We start from the raw sequence: 25,016 nt of genomic DNA, 5'->3' as shown, positions 1-25,016 counted from the left end.
AGTGCAGGCTTAGTCTTCCTAAAGTCCATCACCATCTCCTTTGTCTTACTGACGTTGAGCTGCAGGTGATTCAGCTTGCACCATTTGACAAAGTCCTCCACCAGGGCCCTGTACTCTCCCTCCCATTATACACCCAACTATTGCTGAGGCATCAGAGAATTTCTGCATTTGATATGACTCAGTGTTGTATCTAAAGTCTGAGGTACACAGGGTAAACAGGAGTCCAAGCCAGCCAAACTGTGGTCTGCCAGTCAGGTAGTCCATTATGCAGGATACAACAGAAGTGCCAGCCTGCATTGAATGGAGCTTTCGCCCCACCACCACCGCCCCCAGCAATTAGGATGTATAGAAGGCACCAGAAAAATCAAACAACGTGATCCTCACAGTGCTGCCCTGCTAATCCAAATGGGAGTAGCTGGATGACAGCATCATCGACTCCAATGTGCTCCTGGTAGGCAAACTGCAGGGATCCACGGCTGATCAGACCAGTCGGAGGTGAGCCAGGACCAGGCTTTCTAGGGTCTTCATGATGTGTGAGTAAACAATATAGGACTAAAATAGCAAATATTTAAGTTGGTTTACCAGCATTAAGCATTAATTATTCTGCTCACAAAATTAAAATATATTCTGGTTTAATGGATAATGTGAAATGGTGTAGTAATTTTTTTGCTGTTGCATATAAACTCCTTTCCAAAGACAAAATCTCATTTCTATTTCCTTTCCAGCTGAGGCATTACATCATCATCCAACTTCCTATCTTGCTTTGCCTTCCTCATTTTTTGCAAAGTATGAGGAAGACAAGCAAGTACACATACTGGTGTACTTCAGCTGGTAAAACTAGACCATCGTTCAAAGATTACTGATTGACCTTAGTTCATACTGTTCTGTGGTCACACACTGAGGTTGGTCAGCGCATCAACAACATCCCATCGTTGAACGCTTAGTACCTTCATTTGGGACTTGGGGATCAATTGTACCAGGGGCGACGAATACCTTTCATCATTGGAAATAACTGCAAATTCTGTTGTTCGTGTTCTTGGGATACATGAAAAGAGTTTGGCATCAGTAATGTATCATTCGAAGCTCAAAGCTCCTTTGTTATATTCTAGCTGGGTTCCAACTGTTGTGACAGTAATTTGAGTTCAGTTCAGAATAGGGATAATTTGAAGGAATGCAAATAAGGTGCACAGATGTTTGTAAAAGTTAATTACTGAATACTTTGTATTATTCAGATTAAAAAGTCACATGCTTTTGCAGAGAAGGACAGTGACTTCCCAGAGTTCATGTTCTGTATATTCAGTCATTTTATACAATATTTTATTTGCTGCAGAGCCAGACTGTGGAGCTGAATAGATGGATAAATGTGGTCAGAACCTACATTGTTCATAGAACATAAACCATAGAATAGTACAGCACGGTACAGTACAGGCCCTTCAGCCCATAATGTTGTGCCGACCCTCAAACCCTGCCTCTCATATATTCCTCCACCTTAAATTCCTCCATATACCTGTCTAGTAGTCTCTTAAACTTCACTAGTGTATCTGCCTCCACCACTGACTCAGGCAGAGCATTCCACGCACCAACCACTCTCTGAGTATAAAACCTTCCTCTAATATCCCCCTTGAACTTCCCTCCCCTTACCTTAAAGCCATGTCCTCTTGTACTGAGCAGTGGTGCCCTGGGGAAGAGGTGCTGGCTGTCCACTCTATCTATTCGTCTTAATATCTTGTATACCTCTATCATGTCATTTCATAGTATATATTGAAATGTTGATCCCACAATGTTAGGTGGGAATGTACAAAGGTACACAACAGTTGGATTTCTCATTTCATGTGACACTGCTTTACCACATTGGATTATGCGTATATCACAAAAAAACACTATATCATGTATGGGAGAGGTCCCAGTGGAAAAGCTATGTTTAGCACTTTCTATTTTTAAAGGGATACATCTTCAATGAGCTATTCATTGAATTGTCAAGTAGAGCAGACATCAGTGATGACCAGAATTCTGTTTGCTATTCAGGAGAGGGCTTTTTTTTTTTGGATGGTCCTTGAACACTCTAATCCCCTTCTCAATAGGAATAGATAATGGACTCAGGAACAGGACATCTGGCCTACTAGTGTGTTCTGCCATTCAACATGGTGAAGCAGTCTGGTCAATATTCACTGCACTGTCTCTGTAACAGGGATATTGATCCTGATCAATCGGTTCAGAACTCTGCACAGTCTGCCCCCCATAGGAGTGTTTTCCCCAAGCTGCACCGAAAGAATCTGATGTGAGCTGCCACTTTACTGCAGGTTCTCAGTGAGAATTAATTTCTCAGTTAGATTGTTCCTTGACCTCATCATGGCCCCATTTCAAATGTGAACCAAAGAGTTGCACAGGAGTGGCTGGTCTGAATGACTGGCGTCCTGTTGCACTCACCTCAATAATAAGTGTAACTCTCAGGCTTGGCCAGCATGCATTTGTCTAGGGGAAGACAACCTCTGGCCCCGCCAAACTGAGAAATCTTGTTTGTGTGGATGCTACTTGATGTGTTGCCCAGTTACAAATCCACACTGCAAAATATCAGACAGTACCTCATATGCAATTAAATAATTGAACTTTCTAAATCTTAATCTGAATATAGGGTTAGTAAAGAAAATTAAAAGGGCCCATTTTAAGGAAAAAGTCAAAAGTGCACATTGGAGCTTGCTAATATGGCCGTTCACCAGCCATCAACCTCCTCTGAGCGTCACCAACCTTCGGACCCTCCTCGCTCCCAGTCCACTCCGTCTGGTTGTCTCCCAGCTCTCTCCACACTCGTCTTCCTCCTCCCGCTGACAAAAGTCCGTGAAAATCTCCCTTCCAGACTCACAAGAACAACATTTCTCTCATTGGATAGCCCCCCAGATTCCAAAGCCCTGTTATCTCTAGTTATAACCCAAACATTGCTGCTACAGAGAAACCATTACATTAGCAGTGAAACAGCACAGAGAGGCCATTACATTGGCAGTGAAACCTTACAGCATGTTACATAAGCAAATGCTTTAAAAGGCTGGTCAAGAACTACATCTGCAGCTTGCTACCACCCACACTGGACACCCTGTAATTCACCTACCTATACAACTGATCGACAGATGATGCAATAGCAACAGCTCTACACACCATCCTTACACATCTGGAGAAGAAGGATGCTTATGTGAGAATGCTGTTCTTGGACTACAGTTCAGCATTCAACATCATAATTCCCTCCAGGCTTGACAAGAAACTCAAAGAGCTCGGTCCTCACCCTGTCTTGTGCCCCTTCCTTTACTCTCTGTATACCCATAACTGCGTCACTATCCACAGCTCCAATCTATTAATTAAATTTGCTGATGACACTACACTGATTGCTTTAATCTCAAATAATAACGAGACTGCCTACAGAGAAGTCATCACCCTGACACAGTGGTGTCAAGAAAACAACCTCTCCCTCAATGTCACAAAAAACAAAGGAGCGGGTTGTGGATTACAGGAGGAATGGAGACGGGCTAGCCCCTATTGACATCAATGAAGCTGGGGTTGAGGGGATGAACAGCTTCTAAGTTCCTCAGCATACACATCACCGAAGATCTCACGTGGTCTGTACGTACTGGCTATTTGGTGAAGAAGGTACAACAGCACCTCTTTCACCTCGACAGTTGAAGAAGCTTCATAAAACCTAAATCCTAGGCCCCCAAATCCTAAGAGCTTTCTGCAGGGTATGATTGAGAGCATCCTGACTGGCTGCATCACTGCCTGGTATGGGAACTGTACTTTCCTCAATCGCAGGATTCTGCGGAGAGTGGTGCAGACAGCCCAGCACATCTGTAGATGTGAACTTCCCACTATTTAGGATATTTACAAAGACAGGTGTGTAAAAAGGGCCTGAAGGATCACTGGGGCCCCAAGTCACTCCAACCACAAACTGTTCCAGCTCCACCAGGCCATCAGAGTGATGAATTCACGCTGATACAATTGTATTTCTATGTTATATTGAATGTCCTATTGTACATGCTATTTATTATAAATTACTATAAATGGCACAGTGCACATTTAGACAGATGTAATGTAAAGATTTTTACGCCTCATGTATATGAAGGATGTAGGTAATAAAGTCAGTTCAAGCCAGTGGACTGAGTGTGGTTTTGAGGCACTCAAGTCATTACGCTGTAAAAGGAAGCACTATAGTGGCTAGAGTCATACCTTGCACAGTGTGTCTAGTGTGGTGGGGGTGGGCTGCAGTGTTGCTGGGGGCCTTCGATTCATTGCTGATTTGACCTACTGTATATGGAGGAGATAAAGGACACTGAGCAATGTTTCAGTAATTTTATGTGTAGAGGAGAAGGGGTTGCTGGCTGCATTTCCTTTTAGTTGCATTTAGAGTTGTGCTCCTTAGGGAGACCAGATACAGCAAAGGAACCTAAAGACTAATATTGATCTGGCTTAGCTTAAGAACAAGCAAAAAGGGAGGAATTCTGAAAAGGATTATCTAGATCCTTTATGGGTTTATAAAAGAAAGAATATAAAAGGCCATTTTCAGAAGTGGAATAAAGCAGCATTTGCTGTTTAAAGACCAGAATTGGTTACGCAGTGTAGAACTAGGGTAGATGTCAGATTTTAATTTGAGGTAGTCAAAACTTATGATGATCAGCTTTTGAGTCGTTCCAAATTCTAGTGAGAACTGGAAGAACTGTTGCTGTAAAAAAAGACAAGCATTGCAACATTACATTTCAAAATGTATTGAATATTTTAGATGTGAAGTTCTGCAATAGAATAAATATTATGAAAATAAGAATATATCTCTAGTGCTGGTTGCATTTATATGGTGGGGAGGAGGAGGTGGGATAAATGTATCTCTACGTAGTAAGGTATTCTAGAACACCACGCAGGCTTTGTAACAGGACCTCCACTCAATACTTCAGTAACAGATGGTGCTGTGAATTGGTGAATTCCTGAGTGAATCACTCATTAGATGGGACAGGAATTCATTCAGTAAGCAATAGATCCTGAAGATGCTTCATAGGGCATCTGGGCTCTGTGACCACCTGTCAACATAAGGCAAAATATTAGCTTCCCACAGTGCTAATCTCAGCAGAAAACTTTTCAATCAATCATTAAGGATTTGCTTTAGACTGGTGCTTTGCTCTAAATGGATCTATGCCTCCACAGACTTAATATACAAAAGGAATTGAATAATGCAGTAATGAAAACCAGTCACTTAGTGGTTAGTTGTCCCACAGTGAGTAGCAGTTTGTGTTCCACTGGGGAGAGAATTACCTTTCCTGATCTTATATGTCCAAGAATTAATAAGGTGAAGTCTCTATCTCTGCTGACCAAATGCAAGTTCTAGCTCCGTGTTCAAGTATTCCAGCCCTATTTCACTTCTCCCCACTCCTTGTCGCTAATATTACCCCCCCTTTGCTCAGATGCTCCTGTGTCTTATCAGCCTTCCAGCGTCAATGAAAGGATGGATGTCTTACCTTCCTTATTTATAGTGCCATTTAGGTCAAAGATAGACTGAATATTTTTCTGACAGTTAAAATCATATGCCAAGAGGATATAATTGTAGAAGTTTGTTAACTTAATCCAACTAATAACTCATAAATCAAGATATCATGCAAATTATTTTGTGACAGTTGATATAACCAGTAATTTAATGCAAAAGCACAATAGGCTGTTATCTCCAGTTATTAAATGTATTTTTCTCTGACATTTAGTGCGCATTCCTGGTTTGGTGTATGGCCCCCTATTCAAACAACGGCTCTCAGATGATCTACAAGCGCTTTATCCGCACTTTCTTTCTGAAGCACGAGGCTCGACTGGATAAGGTCGTGAAGGATCTAGGTGACAGGGCTTCGGAAGCTGCAGATGGCATTAGAGAAAATGGTAAGATAAATAAAAGGCATATTTCACTATGGTGCTTTTGTGAGTAGAGCGGTTGAACTGCCTCTATAAACAAGTGCTTGATGAGCCTGCAACATGGCTCTCTCAAAGCAAACATTCAAAAGGAGGATAATTATGAGAACCCTTCAGTATGCTCGGTCCTTTGAGTGGGATAGATGAGGAGTTGCCATAAGCAAACAGCATTCATCACTCTAGAGTCTTTATCCTGGAGTTACAAACACTGTCTGATTGTATTGAGCTGTTTACTCCCCTCCATAGCCTGCCGTGCTGAGTAACTGGTGGGGAAACTGTCCGCACTGGGTCTCAACACCTCCCTCTATAACTGGATCCTGGATTTAACAGAAATGCCACAGTCAGTCCACTTGGCAGCAACGTCCCATCATGTTGAACACCAACCTTCCCCAGGGCTGTGTGCTCAGCCCACTGCTGTTCACACTGCTGACACACAACTTCCACAGGATTCAGCTCAAACTGTCGCCGAGCTCGCACATGACACAGTAGTGGTTGACCTCATTGGTAATGATGGTGAGTCACAGTACAGAGAGCAAGTGCAGTGGCTGGTAGACTAGTGAGAAAACAACACCCAAGTCCAAACGTAGAAAAGACCAAGGAAGTTATTGTGGACCATAGGAAGGTGCAGACGAACCAGCCCCCTCTGCAAATACATGGCTCCTCTGTAGAGAGAGTTAAAGTGTACCAAGTTCCTGGGAGTTCCCTTAATATCACCTCCCTTAATAAGAAGGCACAGCTGAGGCTCCACTTCCTGAGGAGATTGAGGCAAACAAGGTTCACCTCCCTCCCCCATCTTAACTGAACTTTATAGGAGCACTATTGAGACCGTCCTGACAAGCTGCATCTCCACATGCAGAAAGCTGGAGGAACTCAGCAGGTCAGGCAGCGTCTATGGAAAAGAGTAAACGGTCAACATTTTGGGCTGAGACCCTTCATCAGGAATGGAGACTCCTCATCATTATTGATGAGGCCAGCCACTGTTGTGTCACCTGCAAAATTGGTGACAGTATGAGCTGAATCCTGCGGCCCAGTCAGTCTGCTGAGCACACAGCCCTCTGCAGTCCTGATGAAGGGTCTGGGCCCAAAACGTCGACTGTTTACTCTTTCCCACAGATGCTGCCTGACCTGCTGAGTTCCTCCAGCATTTTCTATGTATTGGTCAGATTTCCAGCATCCACATACTTTTTCATCTTCATCAAGCTGCATCTCCGTCTGGTATGGGGGGAGCAGAGCATCGGACCGGAAGTCCCTACAAAGATTTGAAGTACATTTACTATCAATGAGTGGACAAATTATACAACTTTGAGATTTGTCTGCTTACAGGCAGCAGCAAAGAGCCCAATTTATATAAAAAGAGCAACCCCCAGTGGGCAAAGAGGGGAGGAAATAAGCACAAATCATGCGAACAATAGAAGCAAGCAAACAACAGCATTCCGACCCAAATTGTGTCCTTGGATCCAAATCCTGGAGTAGACACGAAGCAATTTGCATGTTGAAGATTTCCAGCATTTGCAGACTCTCCTGTGTTTAAGATTGCATTGCAAATTACTTCTGGAGGTTCTGCTTCAGGTACTGAGCTGAGATATCAGATCTTGAGCCTAGCTGCAATGATCAGCTTTCTGCTTGTTAATTTGGTATGTCATGCTGGAAAAGAAGTCAGAGCAATACTAACTGATTAGGTGGTTAAGGCAGATGCTCCCACAACATATCTATACGAACTCTTGAATTGCCAACAGATAGAAGGCAATGAACCAAAGACATGCAAGTGGGATTAGTACTAGAATAGTGTTACCTGGCAACATGCGAGTGTAGAATGTTTTCAGAAGTGTGTTTGAAAAAATTAATTTGGTAATGTGGTGGTGGGGTGGTTCCTGTGTGACTTCTTTGGCAACATTAGGATTAAGTAAAATAAGTATTTCAAAATTGTTAATTTTTGTGTCTTTGCCAGCCAAGAAAGCGACAGCAAACCTGATCTTTGAAGAGAAGAAGAGCACTTAAGCAATACCTTTAGAAAGCTTGCCTTTATTCTTTGCTCCCTGGGATCCAGAGTATTAAGATATTGCCTTTGGAAAGTTTTTTTAAAAAATGCACACTTTAAATGTGTTTCTTATCTATGTACTCAATTTTACCAAAAGCAAGTGGAAAATGTAATACTCAAATTTAATGTAATACTACATTCAATATTTAATTGCTTGTGAGAAGTTCTTGAACTATGTCAATGATAGAGGTTTAATTCTGAGTGAAGTTTCGCTGGTTTGTCTTGTCCTTTCATTGTATGGTGAATGTCCAATAAACTTATCAAGTGATTGTTTTTTCCTTTGAACAACTTATTCAAATTGCCAAATATGCTAAAATTGCAAGTATGGTTTCTGCAGCATTTTGCCATGTTACCGGGAGCTAGTACTGTGAATTAAACTAGAATATCACACAATAGAGGCAAGACATAGAAGGTATTTTTCATGCATCAGGGTACTATAAATTTTTAATGAAATTTTAGTATTTTACAGTATATACTTACAATGAAAAACATTTCATAATGAGACTCAGCTGTGTTTTAAACAGTTTATTCAGAAATATAGGTATTTAAGTCCATATTAAGATACATAGCACAATTTCTTGGGAAAGGCTACAGGGTCCAGAGGTCTTCACAGCAGGTGACTGAAAACCAGTTCAATTTAATTGTATTATCTTTAGCAAGAGAAGTAAAATTCCTTGGTTGCAAAGCATAAACACCATTGCGGAACTCTACACTTGATGAACTATATATACTACAATATTAATGTCAAAAGAATGGTCGAATTCCAAGGCCTGTGTTGTCAGAATACATATTTGTTCATTAGCATTACAAATGAGAGATTGATTTTAATTTGGGACAAAGTGGAATCCAAACAGCAGTATTTTGATCTGGTATTGAAGTTTGGAGAAAGGCTTATAAAACAGAGCTGCTTTCATCTGGAGCTGAATGGACTGAAATTGAGCTTCATGACCCATCGGCATCACTTGCTGCTACAGGGACAATGCTGATATGGAATTAGGGTACATTAAAACTTGCCTCACCTCACAAGCAGTATGCCAAGGTCAGGGGAGAGCTTGGGAGAGCTTGAGATAGCAAAGGAGGAAGAATATAGTTTTCAGGTAAGTGGAACAAGAATTTCTATGAGGGGGAACGAAAGTACATCAGCTTTAGTATTTGTTACATCCAGTAATTTATATAACATGCAACATCACATTTTGATATAGTCATACTTGAAATGTTAATGTTCTGTTTTTCAAAGATGGGCTATGAAAGTTAAACTACAAATACTCAGTTACTGTGAGTTAAAGCTCTGTTCTGTTAAGCATTGTGAAAATGAAAATCACTTGGATGTTTAGTAGTAGTTAGCAATTTCCAAAAAGTAAAGTGAGGCTAAAAGTTCAAGGTAACTTAATTTTGTTCAAGAAATACAGAATGAGCTACATTCATACTACCAAAAGACATCAGCTCCAGAGCAGACCTGTAGTACCAGGAAGGTTAACTACTGAAAGGGTATCATAAAGAAAATGTTCCTAACATCATATATAGTATCTTGAATGTCTTCCCAATATATAAATTATATTTAAAAGATGCTGCCAGGCTTGCTGTATGACACTGAGCAAAAGAAAACCATGCTTAATGATCTGAAAATACAGGAACTATTTCACAATAAATTACTCAAGACAGCACCATCAATGAAATGATCACTTCTTCTTCTTCTTCTTGCTCTTTTTGCCCCCTTCCCCTGGCTGTGCATTCTGGTCACCTCCTCCCGTCTTCTGCGTCCTGGTTTTCAGTTTTGGAATCATTTCTGCTACATGTAACATTACCGATTTACCTAACGAGGTGAGGGAGAAGAAAAAACTTCACAAATCTATTGTAATTTAAAATACTACCAACTTGGTTCTACTTCTGCAGTCAATAATTTCAGAGTTTCGGTAAATATCACATGGCTTTAGTAGTGAAAAGCTCTTTCTGAAGCTACTTAAAAAGGCACCTCATCCTCTACCAACAATTTCACCACCAAAAATCTCTTAGTTAAAAATACAACTTCCTTCCTTAAAAAGACCAAACACTAAGAACCAACACAATTTTCTGATATTTCCAATTTTATCCTTAAAAATTTTTATTATGGACTATACTACTGAAATTTGGGTCTCATCTATACTAGTACAATGTAGAAGTGATTCCAGAAATGACGCCAAATGTCATCTTTCTCAGTTCATTGTCACTGTCCCACACCCAATTGCTTCACTTCCTGGATTCTATGCCGGAGGTCAAATAGTTTCCAGACCAACAGGAGCTGAAGACTTCATATAACTGTTTGTGGGAACACAGCAGTCTGACAAAGAACAAAGTGCTTACTAAAACAGTTCAGGAACAGAAACAGATCCCGAACCATCAGAGGTCATGTTTCAATCCTGGGCTAGCGATGGTAGGAATGCCCCTGGAGATCCACTAGTTTACAACGAAGTGTGATTTGCCAAGCTGGTAGTGCACAGATGAGCTTGAACGTTTATTTAAAACGTTGATGTTAATAATCCAGCAGAATGAAGGCCACCTTATTTAAAGCCAGAAAACTTTGTTGAGAGTGAAACTAGTTTAAATTCAGAAACTAATTTTAAGAACATTTCAATAATGTTCCAATTTCCTGTCTTAACTTGAGACATCTTTGGCTATTTTCTTCCATCAATATTCTTGTGTGCTTCCTATGTCATCAACGGGAAGTACATTTTCTTTGGGAAACACAGTCTACCGAGAAGCTCCTATAATGTCACCAATCTAACTTTGTTTATGATTGCATATTGGTTGCCCCTGACTTACCATCACTGCTACAGCTTCAACTCAAACCCCATACTGGAGATCATCTTCCAAGGGAGAATTACACCAGAAACTTAACCAGTTGGCTGTGCTCAGTATAGTTTCAGAACATGGCCTGGTTTAAAAGTTAACACCTACAGAATATTTTGGTCCCTGACATTTCCCACTCTCCTCACTTACAGAAATGCAAACACTGCTTGGGGTTTTCCAGGTCTGAACTTTTAAAATGAAATCAGTCATGATAAAAAAAAATCAAACATCAACTTTCAAACAGTCTGATTGAAATCAAACCCAAATTGACATTTAATATTGTAGAGAGGATTCTGAAGAAAATGGGAATAGGAGAGCAATAAGACTACTACTCAATCAAACATATAAAGAGATGTGTTTGGTTGCAGGTTTAACCTGTGCTTAGAGAGCTATCGCCCCACTTTTTCTCATCGCCCAGTACAGCCTTAGCTTTCAACTATGTGTCTAATTCTTTTTTCTAAAAAGTTATAATCCCATAATTTCAGATATAGCTATTACATTTGCTGTGCAAGGTCAGGTGAGCCAGAATTTGTTAGGAGTATCCAGGAAGGATTCTTAACAAATTACGTGGACAGGCTGACTAAAGAAGAGGCCATACTGGATCTTGTACAAGGCAATGAACCTGGTCAGGTGACAGATCTCTTGGCGAGCGAGTGTTCAGGGACAGTGTCCACAATTCCATGACTTTTAGCATATCCTTGGTCAAGGTTAGGAGCAGATGGTATGGGAGAGTATTTCATTGAGAGAAGCCTAATTACGATACAATTAGGCAGAAACTTGGGAGCATAAATTGGGAACAAATATTCTCAGGGAAACATATTACACAAATGTGGAACTTCTATAGGGAGTACTTGCATGGAGTTCTGGAAAGGTTTGTCCCATTGAAGCAGGGAAAGGATGATAGAGTGAAGGAACCTTGTTTGACCAGAGAAGTGGAACATTCAGTTAAGAGGAAGGAAGAAGCATGGGTTAAAGTTCAGAAAGCAAATATCTGACAGGACTTTTCAAAGTTATAAGGTAACCAAGAGGAGCTTAGGGGCTTAGGAGAGCTGGAAGGGGACTTGAGAAGGCCTTGGCAAATATAGGACTGATCAAAGATAAAAGAGGAACCACCTGTCTGCAGTCAGAGGTGGTAGGGGAGGTCCTTAAAGAACACATTGTATCAGTGTTCACCAGTGAGAGGGCCATGATGAATGCGAGGTCAGTGAACGTGTCAAGGTTAAGAAAGATGATGCTTTGGAACTTTTCAAAAGCATTAGGACAGACAAGTGCCTGGACTGGACAGGACATACCCCAGGTGAAGCAAGAAGAGAGATTGTTGTGCCATTGACGATGATCATTGCATCTACACTGGCTGTGGGAGTGGTACCAGAAGAATAGAGGATGGCACATGTCATCTCTTTGTTCAAGAAAGGGAACAGGGATACCCCTGGGAAATATAGACCAGTGGAGGATTCTTAGAGACCGGATTTCCAAGCATTGACTGATTAGGAAGAGTCAGCATGGCTTTGTGATGGCTTGTTTCATGCCTCACGAGCCTGACTGAATTTTTTGAGAATGTGGCAAAGCATATTGATGAAGGCAGGCAGTGAGCGTGGTGTATATGAATATTAGTAAGGCATTTGAAAAGGTTCCCCCATGATAGGCTCATTCAGAAAGTCAGGAAGAATAGGCTCTAGGAAAACCTGGCTGTGTAAATTCAGATTTGGCTTGCCCATAGGAAGCGGAAGCTGGTTATTGATAGAGCATATTCTGCCTGGAGGTCAGGGATCAATGGTCCTGCAGGGCTCTGTTCTGGGACCTCTGGTCTCTGTGATTTTTATAAACGACTTGAATAAGGAAGTGGAAGGGTGGGTTAGTAAATTTACAGATGACATGAAGATGGATGGTGCAGGAAGTTTGAGTTTCCAACGGGGAGAGGAGCTGAGCTGAGAAGTGGCAGATGTGGAGTTCAACCCGGAAAAGTGTGGAATGATTCACTTTGGAAGGTGGAATTTGAAGGCAGAGTACAGGAGTTAACAGCAGGATTCCTAGCAGTATGAAGAAACAGAGAGATCCTGGAGTCCACGTCCATAGCTCCCTCGAAGTTGCTGCACAAGAGGGAGGGCACAAGAACCGTGAGGTAATGTTGCAGCTCTATAAAAACCTGGTTAGTCCATACTTGGAGTATTAAAGTCAGTTCTGCTTTCCTCATTTTAAGGAGCATGTGGAAGCTTCAGAGAGAGAGTGCAGAGATTTACCAGAATGCTGCGTAGATCAGACAGCGCGCCTTATGAGGATAGGCTGAGCGGGTTAGGGCTTTTTCTCTTTGGAGTGAAAGAGTGAGAGGTGACTTAGAGGCATATAAAATAATAAAAGGCATAGACAGAGTGGAGAGTCAAAGACATTTTCTCAGGGAGGAAATGGCTAATACAAGAGGGCATGATTGTAATGTGATTGGGGGAAGTATCTGGGGGGCGAATGTCAGAGGTAGGTTTTTCCTTGCACAGAGAGTGATCAGTGTGTGGAACACACTTCTAGGGTTGGTGATAGAGGCAGATATACTAGGGGCATTTAGGAGACTCTTAAATAGGCAGACAGTTGGAAGAAAAATGGAGGGCAAAGTGGCAGGGAAGAATTAGGTTGATTTTGGAGTAGGTTAAGAGGTTGGCTCGACATCACGGGCCGAAGGGCCTGTACTGTTCTATCCATCCTCCCTTGGATCCGAGGGACTTTTATTTTGTGATCAATTCGCCACATGGGATCTTGTCAAAGGCTTTGCTGACATTCATCTACATCAAGTACGCTACCCTCTTCAACCCTACGTGTGACCTCCTTAAAAAGTTCAATTCAGTCAGGTGTCTGACCTGATGGCATTGAAGAGTATAATGTACAAGACATTGACACTGGTTCAAAAAAGAACAGCCAGAATACATATTATCCTAAATAATTCACAGACTCCTCCGCATTTAACAGATTCAGATGCTTACGTGTAGGAAACTGCTCTAAACAGAGGGACTCATCTTCATTTCTCAACTGAACGCGTATTCTGCCGCGGAACTGTACGTCTCTGTTCCACTCGCGTGGGTAAAGTTTATTCTGAAAGCAGAGCACAGGACGCTATTAATGCGTGCACAGTCAGGCAGGCAAGTGAAATAGTCCGCATTCAGCAAATTGAATAACATAAACATTATACCTCTACGACCACACTTAACCCTGCTGCCATGCAAACATCTCGAATTTCTCCAAACGTTGGATTTTCGACAGCCTTTGAAAACACAAATATAAAATCAATGCTGGTGCAGCAATGTTCATTTATGCTATGTAACTCTTGTAAACTATTTCCTTCAGTAGCTCACGGAGTAAATCCATCGAAAGTGAAGGCCGATATACATGAGTAAACAGAACGGCCCAAGGCTTTGGCAGAACGGGTGATTAAAATGGTGTGGCTGAGGTAAAGAAGAATGAAATACAAAACAAAGTGATAGTTAATGACATGGGATGAAAGCAACTGCAGGCACAATGGCCATCCCAGCCAAAATGTAATTGTTATTTCATAAAAAATACACTGAAATTAATTAGAAGAGATGCTACCTGACTGAGAATCAATAGACACCTTTCGATAGAATTAATTAGACCAACAGAAACACCTAAACCAAATTTTCATCGCAACGCAAGATGAAACATTGGTCAGAGAAGGAAAAGGTGGAGGTGTAAAGAAGAGGCTCCAAAACATGAGTTTGAAACTAAGTCTTACCTTTTCTATTGGTATTCTTCGTCCTTCAGCAATGGTCTTTTTGCTGTTTATATATGCAGGATAAATGCAAATAAACCTGCAAGACAAAGAATTATAACTCACAATCTTCCTCATAACATACTTTCAAGTGCATAAAGAAAATACTATCGTCTGTGACAGATCTGTAATCCTATGAATTTATAGTTCCTTTACATTCAACAATAGACCGCTTCAGTTAATCAAAGTTGATTATCAATTGCCACTATAAATCTAATTTTAGGCCCAAACCGCTAACATTGATACCCTGCAATCTTACACAATATCTAGCTTTTAAAATGTTTTTGTTGGATTTTTATTTAAAGTACCTTAGGGGAGGCTAATCCAGAAGATTAAGATGCACGGGATCCGTGGCAAATTAGCTGTTTGGATTCAGAACTGGCTTGCACATAGAAGTCTGGAATTAGTGGTTGAAGGTACTTGTTCAAGCTGGAGGTCTGTGATTAGTGGAGTTCCACAGGGATCTGTGTTGGGATTTCTGCTGGTTGTAATGTTAATAAATGATCTGGGTGGAAATGTGAATGGGTGGGTTAGTAAATTTGCAAATGATACCAAGATTGGTGGAGTTGTGGATAGTATACAAGACTGGCAAAGCATACAGCGCAACATTGATCAGCTGCAGATATGGACGGAGAAATGACGGATGGAGTTTAACCTAGATAAATGTGAGGTGTTACACCTCGGGAGGAGAAATGCAATGAGACAGTACACTTCTAAAGGCAAAGCCCTTAATAGTTTTGCTGAGCAGAGAGACCTTGAGATCCAAGTTCAGATTCCTTGAAAGTGGCTATACAGGTCAATAAGATGGTTAACAAGGTTTGTGGAATGCTTTCTTTTATTAGTCGAGGCATTGAGTTCAAAGGATTATGTTGCAACTTCAAAAAACTCAAGTTAGGCCGCACTGGAGTGTAACGTACAGTTCTGGTTGCCCCACTATCGGAAGGATTTTGGAGGCTTTGGAGAGGGTGCAGAAGAGGATGCTGCCTGGATTAGAGGGCGTGTGCTGTCACGAGAGGCTGGATGAACTTGGGTTGTTTTCTCTGGAGAGTCAGTGCCTGAGGGGAGATCTGATAGAGATTTACAAGGTTAAGAGAGGCATGGATAGAGTGGACGGAGAGGATTTGTTTCCCAGGTTGGAATGTCTGATACCAGAGGGCATGCATTGAAGGTGAGAGGGGGTATGCTCAAGGGGGACGTGTGGGGTAAGTTTTTTATTCTGAGAGTGGGGGGTGTTTGGAAAGCACTGCCTGGTACGGTGGTAAGGGCAAATACATTAGAGGTTTTTAAGGGTCATTCAGATAGGCACATGAATATGAGGATTCAGGGGTGATATGGACATTGTGCAGGTAGGGGGGGATTGGTGTATAGGTGTTTTTGATTTACTTTTTAGCTGGGTCGACACAACATTGAGGGCCGAATGGCCTGTTCCTGTGTTGTACTGTTCCATGTTCTAAATATTTAGTTCTCCGTTTGGTAATATCCTAAAGCAAGGTTAAGTTTTCCTGTCACATTTTCCAATAAAGTTCACAAGCATTTTATTCTAGATATTCCCCAGTGTAGTAAATACTTAGTATGCACAAAACCAAAAGAATGCAGGGGCCAAAAGTCGGAAAGCAAAACAAATATTCAGGAAATAACCAGATATTGAGAGAGTTTAACTGGGCTTGAAGAGAATTTAAGTTTGCAGATGACGAACTCTGTTCTACCAACTAATACAAAATGTTAATGAATTTCAAGAGAGTAAACATTGCTTGATCAATCTCCAAGTATTTAAATAACAGAGACTAGACAATGGAAATCTAGTACAGTAACTATTCAGATTTTCAAAAGGCCTTTGACAAGGCACTCAGATAGAATCAGAATCAGGTTTATTATCTCCGACATGTCGTGAAATTTATATAAATAAATACTGCAAAAGAGGAACAAGCTAGTGTCCATGAACTGTTCAGAAATCTGATGGCAGAGGGCAAGAAGGCATTCTCAAAACAGAGTGTCAATCTTCAGGTTCATGTACCTCCTCTCCCTAATGAGCAGAGAACATGACCTGGGTGGATATGGATGGTATCTTGCTGAGGCATCACCTTTTGAACAGGTGGAAAGGGTTCTCTCCATGATGTTGATGGTGGAGTGTACAACCCTCTGCAACTTTTCCATCCTGTGCAGTGGCCCCTCCATACCAGGTGGTGATGCAGTGGTGCATCTGAAGAGATTCGTGAGTCTTTGGTAACACACCAAATCTTGCTAAACTTCTCAGAAAAGTATATCCACTGGCGTACTTACTCCACGAATGTGTCAGTATGTTGGGTCCCAGATAGATCCTCTGAAATGTTGACACCAAGGAACTTGGAAGTTGCTCTCTCTGACCCCTCAATGGAAGACTTGAGTGTGTTTTCCCAACTACCTTTTCCTGAAGTCTACAATAAATTCCTTGGTCTTCCTGACGCGAGTGCAAGGTTGTTGCTCTGACACCAATCAAACAGCCGATCTTTCTCATTGGCATCATCAGTGAAGTTATAGCTGGTGTTTGAGCCGTGCCTAGCCACGCAGACACGAGCACACAGACAGAAGAGCACCTTAATGTGCGTCTGCATTGACTGTCAGCGAGGAGAAGTTATTACCGATTCACACTGACTAGTCTCCTGGTGAGGAAGTCAAGAATCCAGTTGCAGAGGGAGGTACAGAGGCCCAGGTTTTGGAGCTTGTTGATTAGTACCGAGGGCACGATGGTGTCGAACACTGAGTTGTAATTAGTAAACAACAGCCTGACATATGCATTCCAGTTGTCCAGGTGGTCCAAGGCCCAATAGAGAGCCAGTGAAATTGTGTCTACTGTAGCCCTGTTGTGGTGGTAGGCAAATTACAGCAGATATAGGTCCTTGCTCAGATCGGAGTTCGTTGAAGCCATGACTGTCCTCTGAAAACACTTCATCACAGTAGATGACTGCTATCAATAGTCATTGAGGTAGCTCACTCTAATCTTCTTGGGCATCAGTTTGCTTGATGCCCTTTTGAAGTTCAAGTTCAATTGTCGTTCAACCATACTCATGAATACAACCAAATGAACTAGCATTCCTCTGGGGCCAAGGTACAAAATACAGTACCAATAGTCACGCACAGTATATATTGCACACAAAATTATGACAGCAGAAAAAAAATACAATTACAAAAACAAAACAACCCATATACCCGAGTAATACGGGAGAGCCAGTGGTGTGGTACATTTAGATTTTGGGTGAGCCAGTGGATGTGGTATATTTAGATTTTCAAAAGGCTTTTGACAAGGTCTCACACAGGAGATTAGTGTGCAAACTTAAAGCACATGGTATTGGGGGTATGGTATTGATGTGGATAGAGAATTGGTTGGCAGACAGGAAACAAAGAGTGGGAGTAAACGGGACTTTTTCAGAATGGCAGGCAGTGACTAGTGGGGTACCGCAAGGCTCAGTGCTGGGACCCCAGTTGTTTACAATATATATTAATGATTTAGACCCGGGAATTAAATGCAGCATCTCCAAGTTTGCGGATGACACGAAGCTGGGCGGCGGTGTTAGCTGTGAGGAGGATGTTAAGAGGATGCAGGGTGACTTGGATAGATTAGGTGAGTGGGCAAATTCATGGCAGATGCAATTTAATGTGGATAAATGTGAGGTTATCCACTTTGGTTGCAAGAACAGGAAAACAGATTATTATCTGAACGGTGGCTGATTAGGAAAAGGGGAGATGCAACGAGACCTGGGTGTCATTGTACACCAGTCATTGAAGGTGGGCATGCAGGTACAGCAGGCGGTGAAAAAGGCAAATGGTATGTTGGCATTCATAGCAAAAGGATTTGAGTACAGGAGCAGGGAGGTTCTACTGCAGTTGTACAAGGCCTTGGTGAGACCGCACCTAGAATATTGTGTGCAGTTTTGGTCCCCTAATCTGAGGAAAGACATTCTTGCCATAGAGGGAGTACAGAGAAGGTTCACCAGATTGATTCCTGGGATGGCAAGACTTTCATATGAAGAAAGACTGGATCGACTAGGCTTATACTCACTGGAATTTAGAAGATTGAGGGGGGATCTTATTGAAACGTATAAAATTCTAAAGGGATTGGACAGGCTAGATGCAGGAAGATTGTTTCCGATGTTGGGGAAGTCCAGAACGAGGGGTCACAGTTTAAGGATAAAGGGGAAGCCTTTTAGGACCGAGATGAGGAAAAACTTCTTCACACAGAGAGTGGTGAATCTGTGGAATTCTCTGCCACAGGAAACAGTTGAGGCCGGTTCATTGGCTATATTTAAGAGGAAGTTAGATATGGCCCTTGTGGCTAAAGGGATCAGGGGGTATGGAGAGAAAGCAGGTACAGGGTTCTGAGTTGGATGATCAGCCATGACCATACTGAATGGCGGTGCAGGCTCGAAGGGCCGAATGGCCTACTCCTGCACCTATTTTCTATGTTTCTATGTTAATATGGCCTGTAGATTGATGGTACATGGAAGTTGTCCTGAAGCCATGTTTCTGCAATAACAGCCTGCAGCAGTTTCTCATCTCGTGCAAGTGTAGCCACAGGTGATTGCAAAGCAGTCTGTCTCCCACTGAGCAAACACTGGAGAGCAGCACCAACAGGAGGGGCCACCCCCAACCCAGTACAGCATACAGCCTACTCCAGTCTTCTTTCTCAGCGGCCGAGGCACAAGAGCCTTGTCTGTGCAACAACCGAGCAATGCAGTCCACTGCTCTCAGTCTCGCCAAAGAACCAGTGAATCGAACTCACAGTATTCTACCTTAGCAATGTCCAACAGGGTCTTGTGATCACAATAAGAACGTCCAGTACAATCAACCATGCCATCCGTTGGACCACGCTCCGCGTACTGCACCGGGTGGCTGGAGCAGGCTGTAACACAGTGTGTTAAAAGTCCAGCTCCACCACTATCCAGCAACTCACTAGTGGGGCAGACCTGCAGTACTTCGTGTTCATACCCAGCAGTGTCTGGCAATCGTCAAAAGACACAAAGGACAAACAATTACACCTTTGTTTGGATACGGAGAGGCCAATGTGACCAAGTACACCGCCAGCTTCCTGGAAATAGGTGGGAATCTCCGACTGCAGCAGTGGGAGGCTAAAGATCTCCTTGTCCTTAGAGCCTCTTTGTATATTCACTAAAAAACACATTCCAATGCAAGCTTTACCATAATAATTTTCTATGTATTAGGACACCACAGTATTTTTGATCTCAGCATTTTCCCAACTACCAATATTAGGTTAATAGACCGGCTCTTCCCTTTGCTATATAGTGGAGTCACATTTGCTTCGCTCCAGTCTGCAGAACACATTGCAAGCAGGATAAAATTATACTTAGTAATACAGTATAGAAACAGGCCATTCAGCCCAAAAGGCCAGTTACCTCTAAACTATCTCTTTCAAAGATGCATCACTGTGTACATCACTAAAGTCCCTAAAGACCCAGGTAATCTCAGTAACTTCTCTAGGCACAAGAGAACTAGGTATAACTTGGGGAGGGCTATTTCAAGAGTGAAGAAATAATTCCGAGTGAGGTTGGAGGTGACATCGGATGCATGTCAACTCTATCATGGTTTGCAGAACATTACTCCCTACAAAGCAAAACCCAATAGCAAGAACGGCAGCGATACTTCACTACCAGATGAGCTCAATGCCTTCTATGCCCACTTTGAAAGGGAGAACCCCTGCTGCACTCGGTGACCCTCTGATCTCTGTCTCGGAGGCCGATGTCAGGAGGGCGAACCCTCGCAAGGCGATAGGCCCCGATGGAGTATGTGCTAAGCCTCTGAAAACACGTGCCAACCAACTGGCGGGGGTGTTGAAAGACATTTTCAATCTCTCACTGCCACGGTTAAAAGTTTCCACCTGCTTCGAAAGGGCAACAATTATACCAGTACCCAAGAAGAGTAGTGTGAGCTGCCTTAACGACTATCATCCACTGGCACTCACATCGACGGTGATGAAATGCTTTGAGAGGTTGGTCATGGCTAGAATCAACTCCTGCTTCAGCAAGGACCTGGACCCACTGCAACTCGCCTATCGCCACAATCGATCTACGGTGGATGCGATCTCGCTGGCTCTCCATGTGCCCTTGGATCATCTGGACAATACATATAACTGTCAGGATGCTATTCATCGACTATAGCTCGGCACTTAACACCAGTATTCCCACAATCCTGATTGAGAAGTTACAGAACCTGGGCCTCTGTACCTCCCTATGCAATTGGATCCGGGGGGCACTTCCGAACCAGAAGACCACAATCTGTGTGGATTGGTTATAATATCTCCTCCTCGCTGACTATGAATACTGGTACACCTCAGGGGTGTGTGCTTAGCCCACTGCTCTACTCTCTCTATACCCATGACTGTGTGGCTAGGCATGGCTCAAATACCATCTATAGATTTGCTGATAATACAACCATTGTTGGTAGACTCTCAGACGGAGATGAGAGGACATACAGGAGTGAGATATATCAGCTAGTTGAGTGGTGCCACAGCAACAACTTGCACTCAATGTCATGTAAGACAAAAGAACTGATTGTGGACTTCAGGAAGGTGAGGTCGAGGGAATATGAACCAATCCTCAGAGGGATCAGAGATGGAGCGAGTGAGCAATTTCAAGTTTCTGGGTGTCAATATCTCTGAAGATCTAACTTGGTTCCAACATATCAATGCAGCTATAAAGAAGGCAAGACAGAGGCTATATTTCAATAGCAGTTTAAAGAGATTAGGTTTGTCACCTAAAACACTCAAAAACTTCTATAGATGTACAGTGGAGAGCATTCTGACGGCTGCAACACCGTCTGGTGTGGTGGGGAGTGGGCTACTGCACAAGATTGAAAAAAGTTACAGAAAGTTGTAAAATTAGTCAGCTCCATCATGGGTAATAGCCTCTATAGTTTCCAAGACATTTTCAAGGAGCAATGCCTCAGATCCATTATTTAGGACTCCCAGAACCAGGACATGCCCTCTTCTCACTGTTAACATCAGGTAGGAGGTACAGAAGCCTGAAGGCACACACTCAGTGATTCAGAAACAGCTTCTTCCCCTCTGCCATACGATTTCTAAATGGACATTGAACCCATGAACACTACCTCACCTTTTTTTAAATCTCTGTTTTGCACCATTTTTAATCCACCTATTTAATATACAAAAATATACCCATTTACTGCTGCAGCTAAGATAACAAATTTCACGACACCGGTCGATGATAATAAAGCTGATTCTGATTCTCATTCTGATCGAGATCAGCACACACAATATACTCAGCAAGTCAGAAAGCCTGGCTTCCGGGCGACTTCTCGACTTCTTCAGGGGTGTTTTGTATTTGGCACTGGAAAGTGCCAGCAATGTGGTCAGAAAAGCCTGCTGACAGCTGTGGCCTCAGTTTCTCTATCAATCCCAGCTCCCGGAAGAGAGCACGGTGACCAGGGCAGGACGGGAGAAACTGCAGTCCCAGTGCCCACGTTACTTAGACACACGGGGACTGGGACTGAAAGTGAACGGAACGCTTTGAAAGGTAACATCTGGGCGCCGGGCAACCACGGCAACGTGACGACACCATTGGAACGCCCGGATCCCAGTGTTCCATCCGGAGCGTTCCGATGGTGACGTAGCGGATTCCCCCAACACTGATACAGTTAAAAGGGAAGCCCCGTCGGTCCGTCCGGAGGCCGCCCCAAACTTGGGCGCCAGCACCCCTCAGATTACCTGTCTTTATCGGCATGACTTTTATCCATGTACACCATACTGTCTCACGCCGTTACTCTCCCGTCCTCCAACTCCCGCCGTCCACAGCGACTCAGTCGACAAACCGGAAGTTTCCTCTCATCGACACTGCGGGTACTCTGTCTGCTGTTATTGGCCCGAGTGGTCGTCAATCATCAGGTTAACTCAACTTCCGCTATCGCCAAATAACATTCTGAAGCCTGGGGGCAAGATTGGAGATAGGCTCAGCAGCCACTTTTAGAAGGAGAAAAGCTGTTATACAGGCCGCAGGACCAGTAGTAATTAAAACTAATGCACTTAATAAATGAATGCTCAATAATGAAAAAATAAAATTCTGTTTTACAGCATCTGCTTAAACTCCATCTACATCTTACTTCGATCTTGTGTTGTACAGAGGGATGGTCTGACGGAACATGGAGTTAAATGTGCAGAAAGAATAAGTAAATTTAGGAAGGACAACAAAATTCAAGGGGCGTATAGCCCGATGGGAGTTCAGGGAGCTGGGTTAAGCACAATAGGCAGCGATTCAAACAGAGAGAGGAGAAATGGGCTAAAAATTCTATATCTGAATGCACAAAGTGTCAGAAATAAGGCGGATGAGCTTGATGCTCAGGTGCGAATGGGTAACTATGATGTTGTTGGGATAACAGAGACATGGCTGCAGGGAGATCAGACCTGGGAAATGAATGTACAAGGGTATACGTGCTGTCGTAGGGACAGAAATGTGGGCAGAGAGGGTGGGGTGGCCCTGTTGGTGAGGAATGAGATTCAGTCCTTTGCAAGGGGGGACATAGGATCAGGAGAAGTAGAGTCTGTGTGGATAGAACTGAGGAACAGTAAGGGCAAAAAGACCCTAACGGGTGTTGTCTATAGGCCCCCAAACAGTAGCATGGATATTGGGTGCAAGTTGAATAGGGAATTAACATTGGCATGTGGCAAAGTTAATGTCACAGTAGTTATGGGGGATTTCAAAATGCAGGTGAACTGGGAGAATCAGGTTGGTGCTGGACCCCAGGATAGGGAGTTTGTAGAGTGCCTACGGGATGCATTCTTGGAACAGCTTGTACGAGAGCCGACCAGGGACAAGGCTATTCTGGATTTAGTGTTATGTAATGAACAGGATTTGATAAGCAATCTCGCAGTAAAGGAGCCATTAGGAGGTAGTGACCATAATATAAGTTTTTATCTGCAATTTGAGAAGGATAAGGGCAGATCGGAGGTGTCAGTGTTGCAGTTGAACAAAGGAGACTATGGAGCCATGAGGGAGGAGCTGGCCAAAGTTAACTGGACAGATATCCTAGCAGAAAAGACAGTGGAACAGCAATGGCAGGTATTCTTGGGAATAATGCACAAAGTGCAAATCAGTTCATCCCCCGGAGAAGGAAGGATTCAAAGGGGGGAAAGGGGCCACAGTGGTTGACAAAGGAAGTCAGAGATTGCATAGCATTAAAAAAAGAAGTGTGACAGAGCTAACGTGAGTGGGAAGACAGATGATTGGGAAATTTTTAAGGAACAACAGAATTTAACTAAAAAGGCAATACGGGGAGAAAAATGAGGTACGAATGCAAGCTAGCCAGGAATATAAAGGAGGATAGCAAAAGCTTTTTTAGGTATGTGAAGAGAAAGAAGATAGTTAAGAACAATGTTGGGCCCTTGAAGAATGAATTGGGTGAAATTGTTATGGGAAACAGAGAAATGGCAGAAGAATTTAATAAGTACTTTAGATCTGTCTTCACTAGGGAAGACACAAGCAATCTCCCAGATGTATGGATGGGCCAAGGACATAGGGTAACAGAGGAAATGAAACAGATTGACATTAGGAAGGAAACAGTGATGAGTAGACTGATGGAACTGAAGGCTGACAAATCCCCAGGTCCAGATGGTCTGCATCCTAGGGTACTAAAGGAGGTGGCTCTGGAAATTGCGGATGCATTGGTAATCATTTTCCAATGTTCCTTAGATTCAGGATCAGTTCCTGAGGATTGGAGAATAGCTAATGTTATCCCACTTTTTAAGAAAGGAGGGAGGAAGAAAACAGAAGTATCGTCCTGTCAGCCTAACATCAGTAGTGGGGAAGATGCTAGAGTCCATTATTAAAGATGAAATAGTGGCATATCTAGATAGCAGTGATAGGATTGGGCCGAGCCAGCATGGATTTACCAAGGGCAAATCATGCTTGACTAATCTATTGGAGTTTTTCGAGGATGTAACCAGGAAGGGAGATCCAGTGTCCCAATACCTCGATTTTCAGAAGGTCCCACATAGGAGATTGGTGGGTAAAATCAGAGCTCATGGCATTGGGGGGAAGATATTGACATGGATAGAAAACTGATTGGCAGATAGAAAGCAATGGGTAACGGTGAATGGGTGTTTCTCGGAATGGCAGGTGGTGACTAGTGGGGTGCCACAGGGCTCGGTATTGGGACCACAGCTGTTTATGATTTACAGCAATGATTTAGATGAAGGCATTGAGAATAACATCAGCAAGTTTGCTGATGATACTAAGCTGGGTGGCATTGTGACATGTGATGAGGATGTTAGGAGAATTCAAGGTGACTTGGATAGGCAGGGTGAGTGGGCAGATACTTGGCAGATGATGTTTAATGTGAATAAGTGTGAGGTTATCCACTTTGGGAGTAAGAACAGGAAGGCAGATTATTATCTGAATGGTGTAGAGTTAGGTAAGAGAGAAATACAATGAGATCTAGGAGTCCTTGTTCATCAGT

General features: G+C 42.8%; 2 protein-coding genes across 2 annotated transcripts in view; one reads left to right on the top strand and one right to left on the bottom strand.

The window, feature by feature from the left end:
• The window catches only part of reep5 (receptor accessory protein 5), a 41,539-nt gene extending 33,306 nt beyond the window's left edge, over positions 1-8,233 (top strand). Inside the window, exons 4-5 of the mRNA XM_073068564.1 lie at positions 5,724-5,892; positions 7,871-8,233. Of these exons, the coding sequence (XP_072924665.1) occupies positions 5,724-5,892; positions 7,871-7,920 (219 nt within the window). The 3' untranslated portion in view covers positions 7,921-8,233. The remainder of the gene's footprint in view (positions 1-5,723; positions 5,893-7,870) is intronic.
• A 237-nt stretch (positions 8,234-8,470) lies between these two features.
• Positions 8,471-22,405, bottom strand: srp19 (signal recognition particle 19). Its single transcript, XM_073068576.1, has 5 exons — positions 22,273-22,405; positions 14,523-14,598; positions 13,962-14,033; positions 13,756-13,864; positions 8,471-9,773 (listed from the first exon to the last, which is right to left on the bottom strand). Exons 1-5 carry the CDS (start codon positions 22,308-22,310, stop codon positions 9,640-9,642), a joined length of 429 nt encoding a protein of 142 aa, XP_072924677.1. The 5' UTR covers positions 22,311-22,405; the 3' UTR covers positions 8,471-9,639.
• Positions 22,406-25,016: the final 2,611 nt, after the last annotated feature.

This window comes from Hemitrygon akajei, chromosome 2 (assembly GCF_048418815.1).
Source record: "Hemitrygon akajei chromosome 2, sHemAka1.3, whole genome shotgun sequence".
Classification (NCBI taxonomy): domain Eukaryota; kingdom Metazoa; phylum Chordata; class Chondrichthyes; order Myliobatiformes; family Dasyatidae; genus Hemitrygon; species Hemitrygon akajei.
This window is presented reverse-complemented; position numbering and strand designations above follow the sequence as displayed.

Bases quoted from the DNA above. Each gene is read 5' to 3' on its own strand.
- srp19 (XM_073068576.1), bottom strand. From the start codon at position 22,310: ATGGTGTACATGGATAAAAGTCATGCCGATAAAGACAG. The intron at 14,599-22,272 runs GTAATCTGAGGG...TTTGTCTTGCAG, and splicing joins AGTCATGCCGATAAAGACAG to GTTTATTTGCATTTATCCTG. The intron at 14,034-14,522 runs GTAAGACTTAGT...GTGTTTTCAAAG, and splicing joins GAAGAATACCAATAGAAAAG to GCTGTCGAAAATCCAACGTT.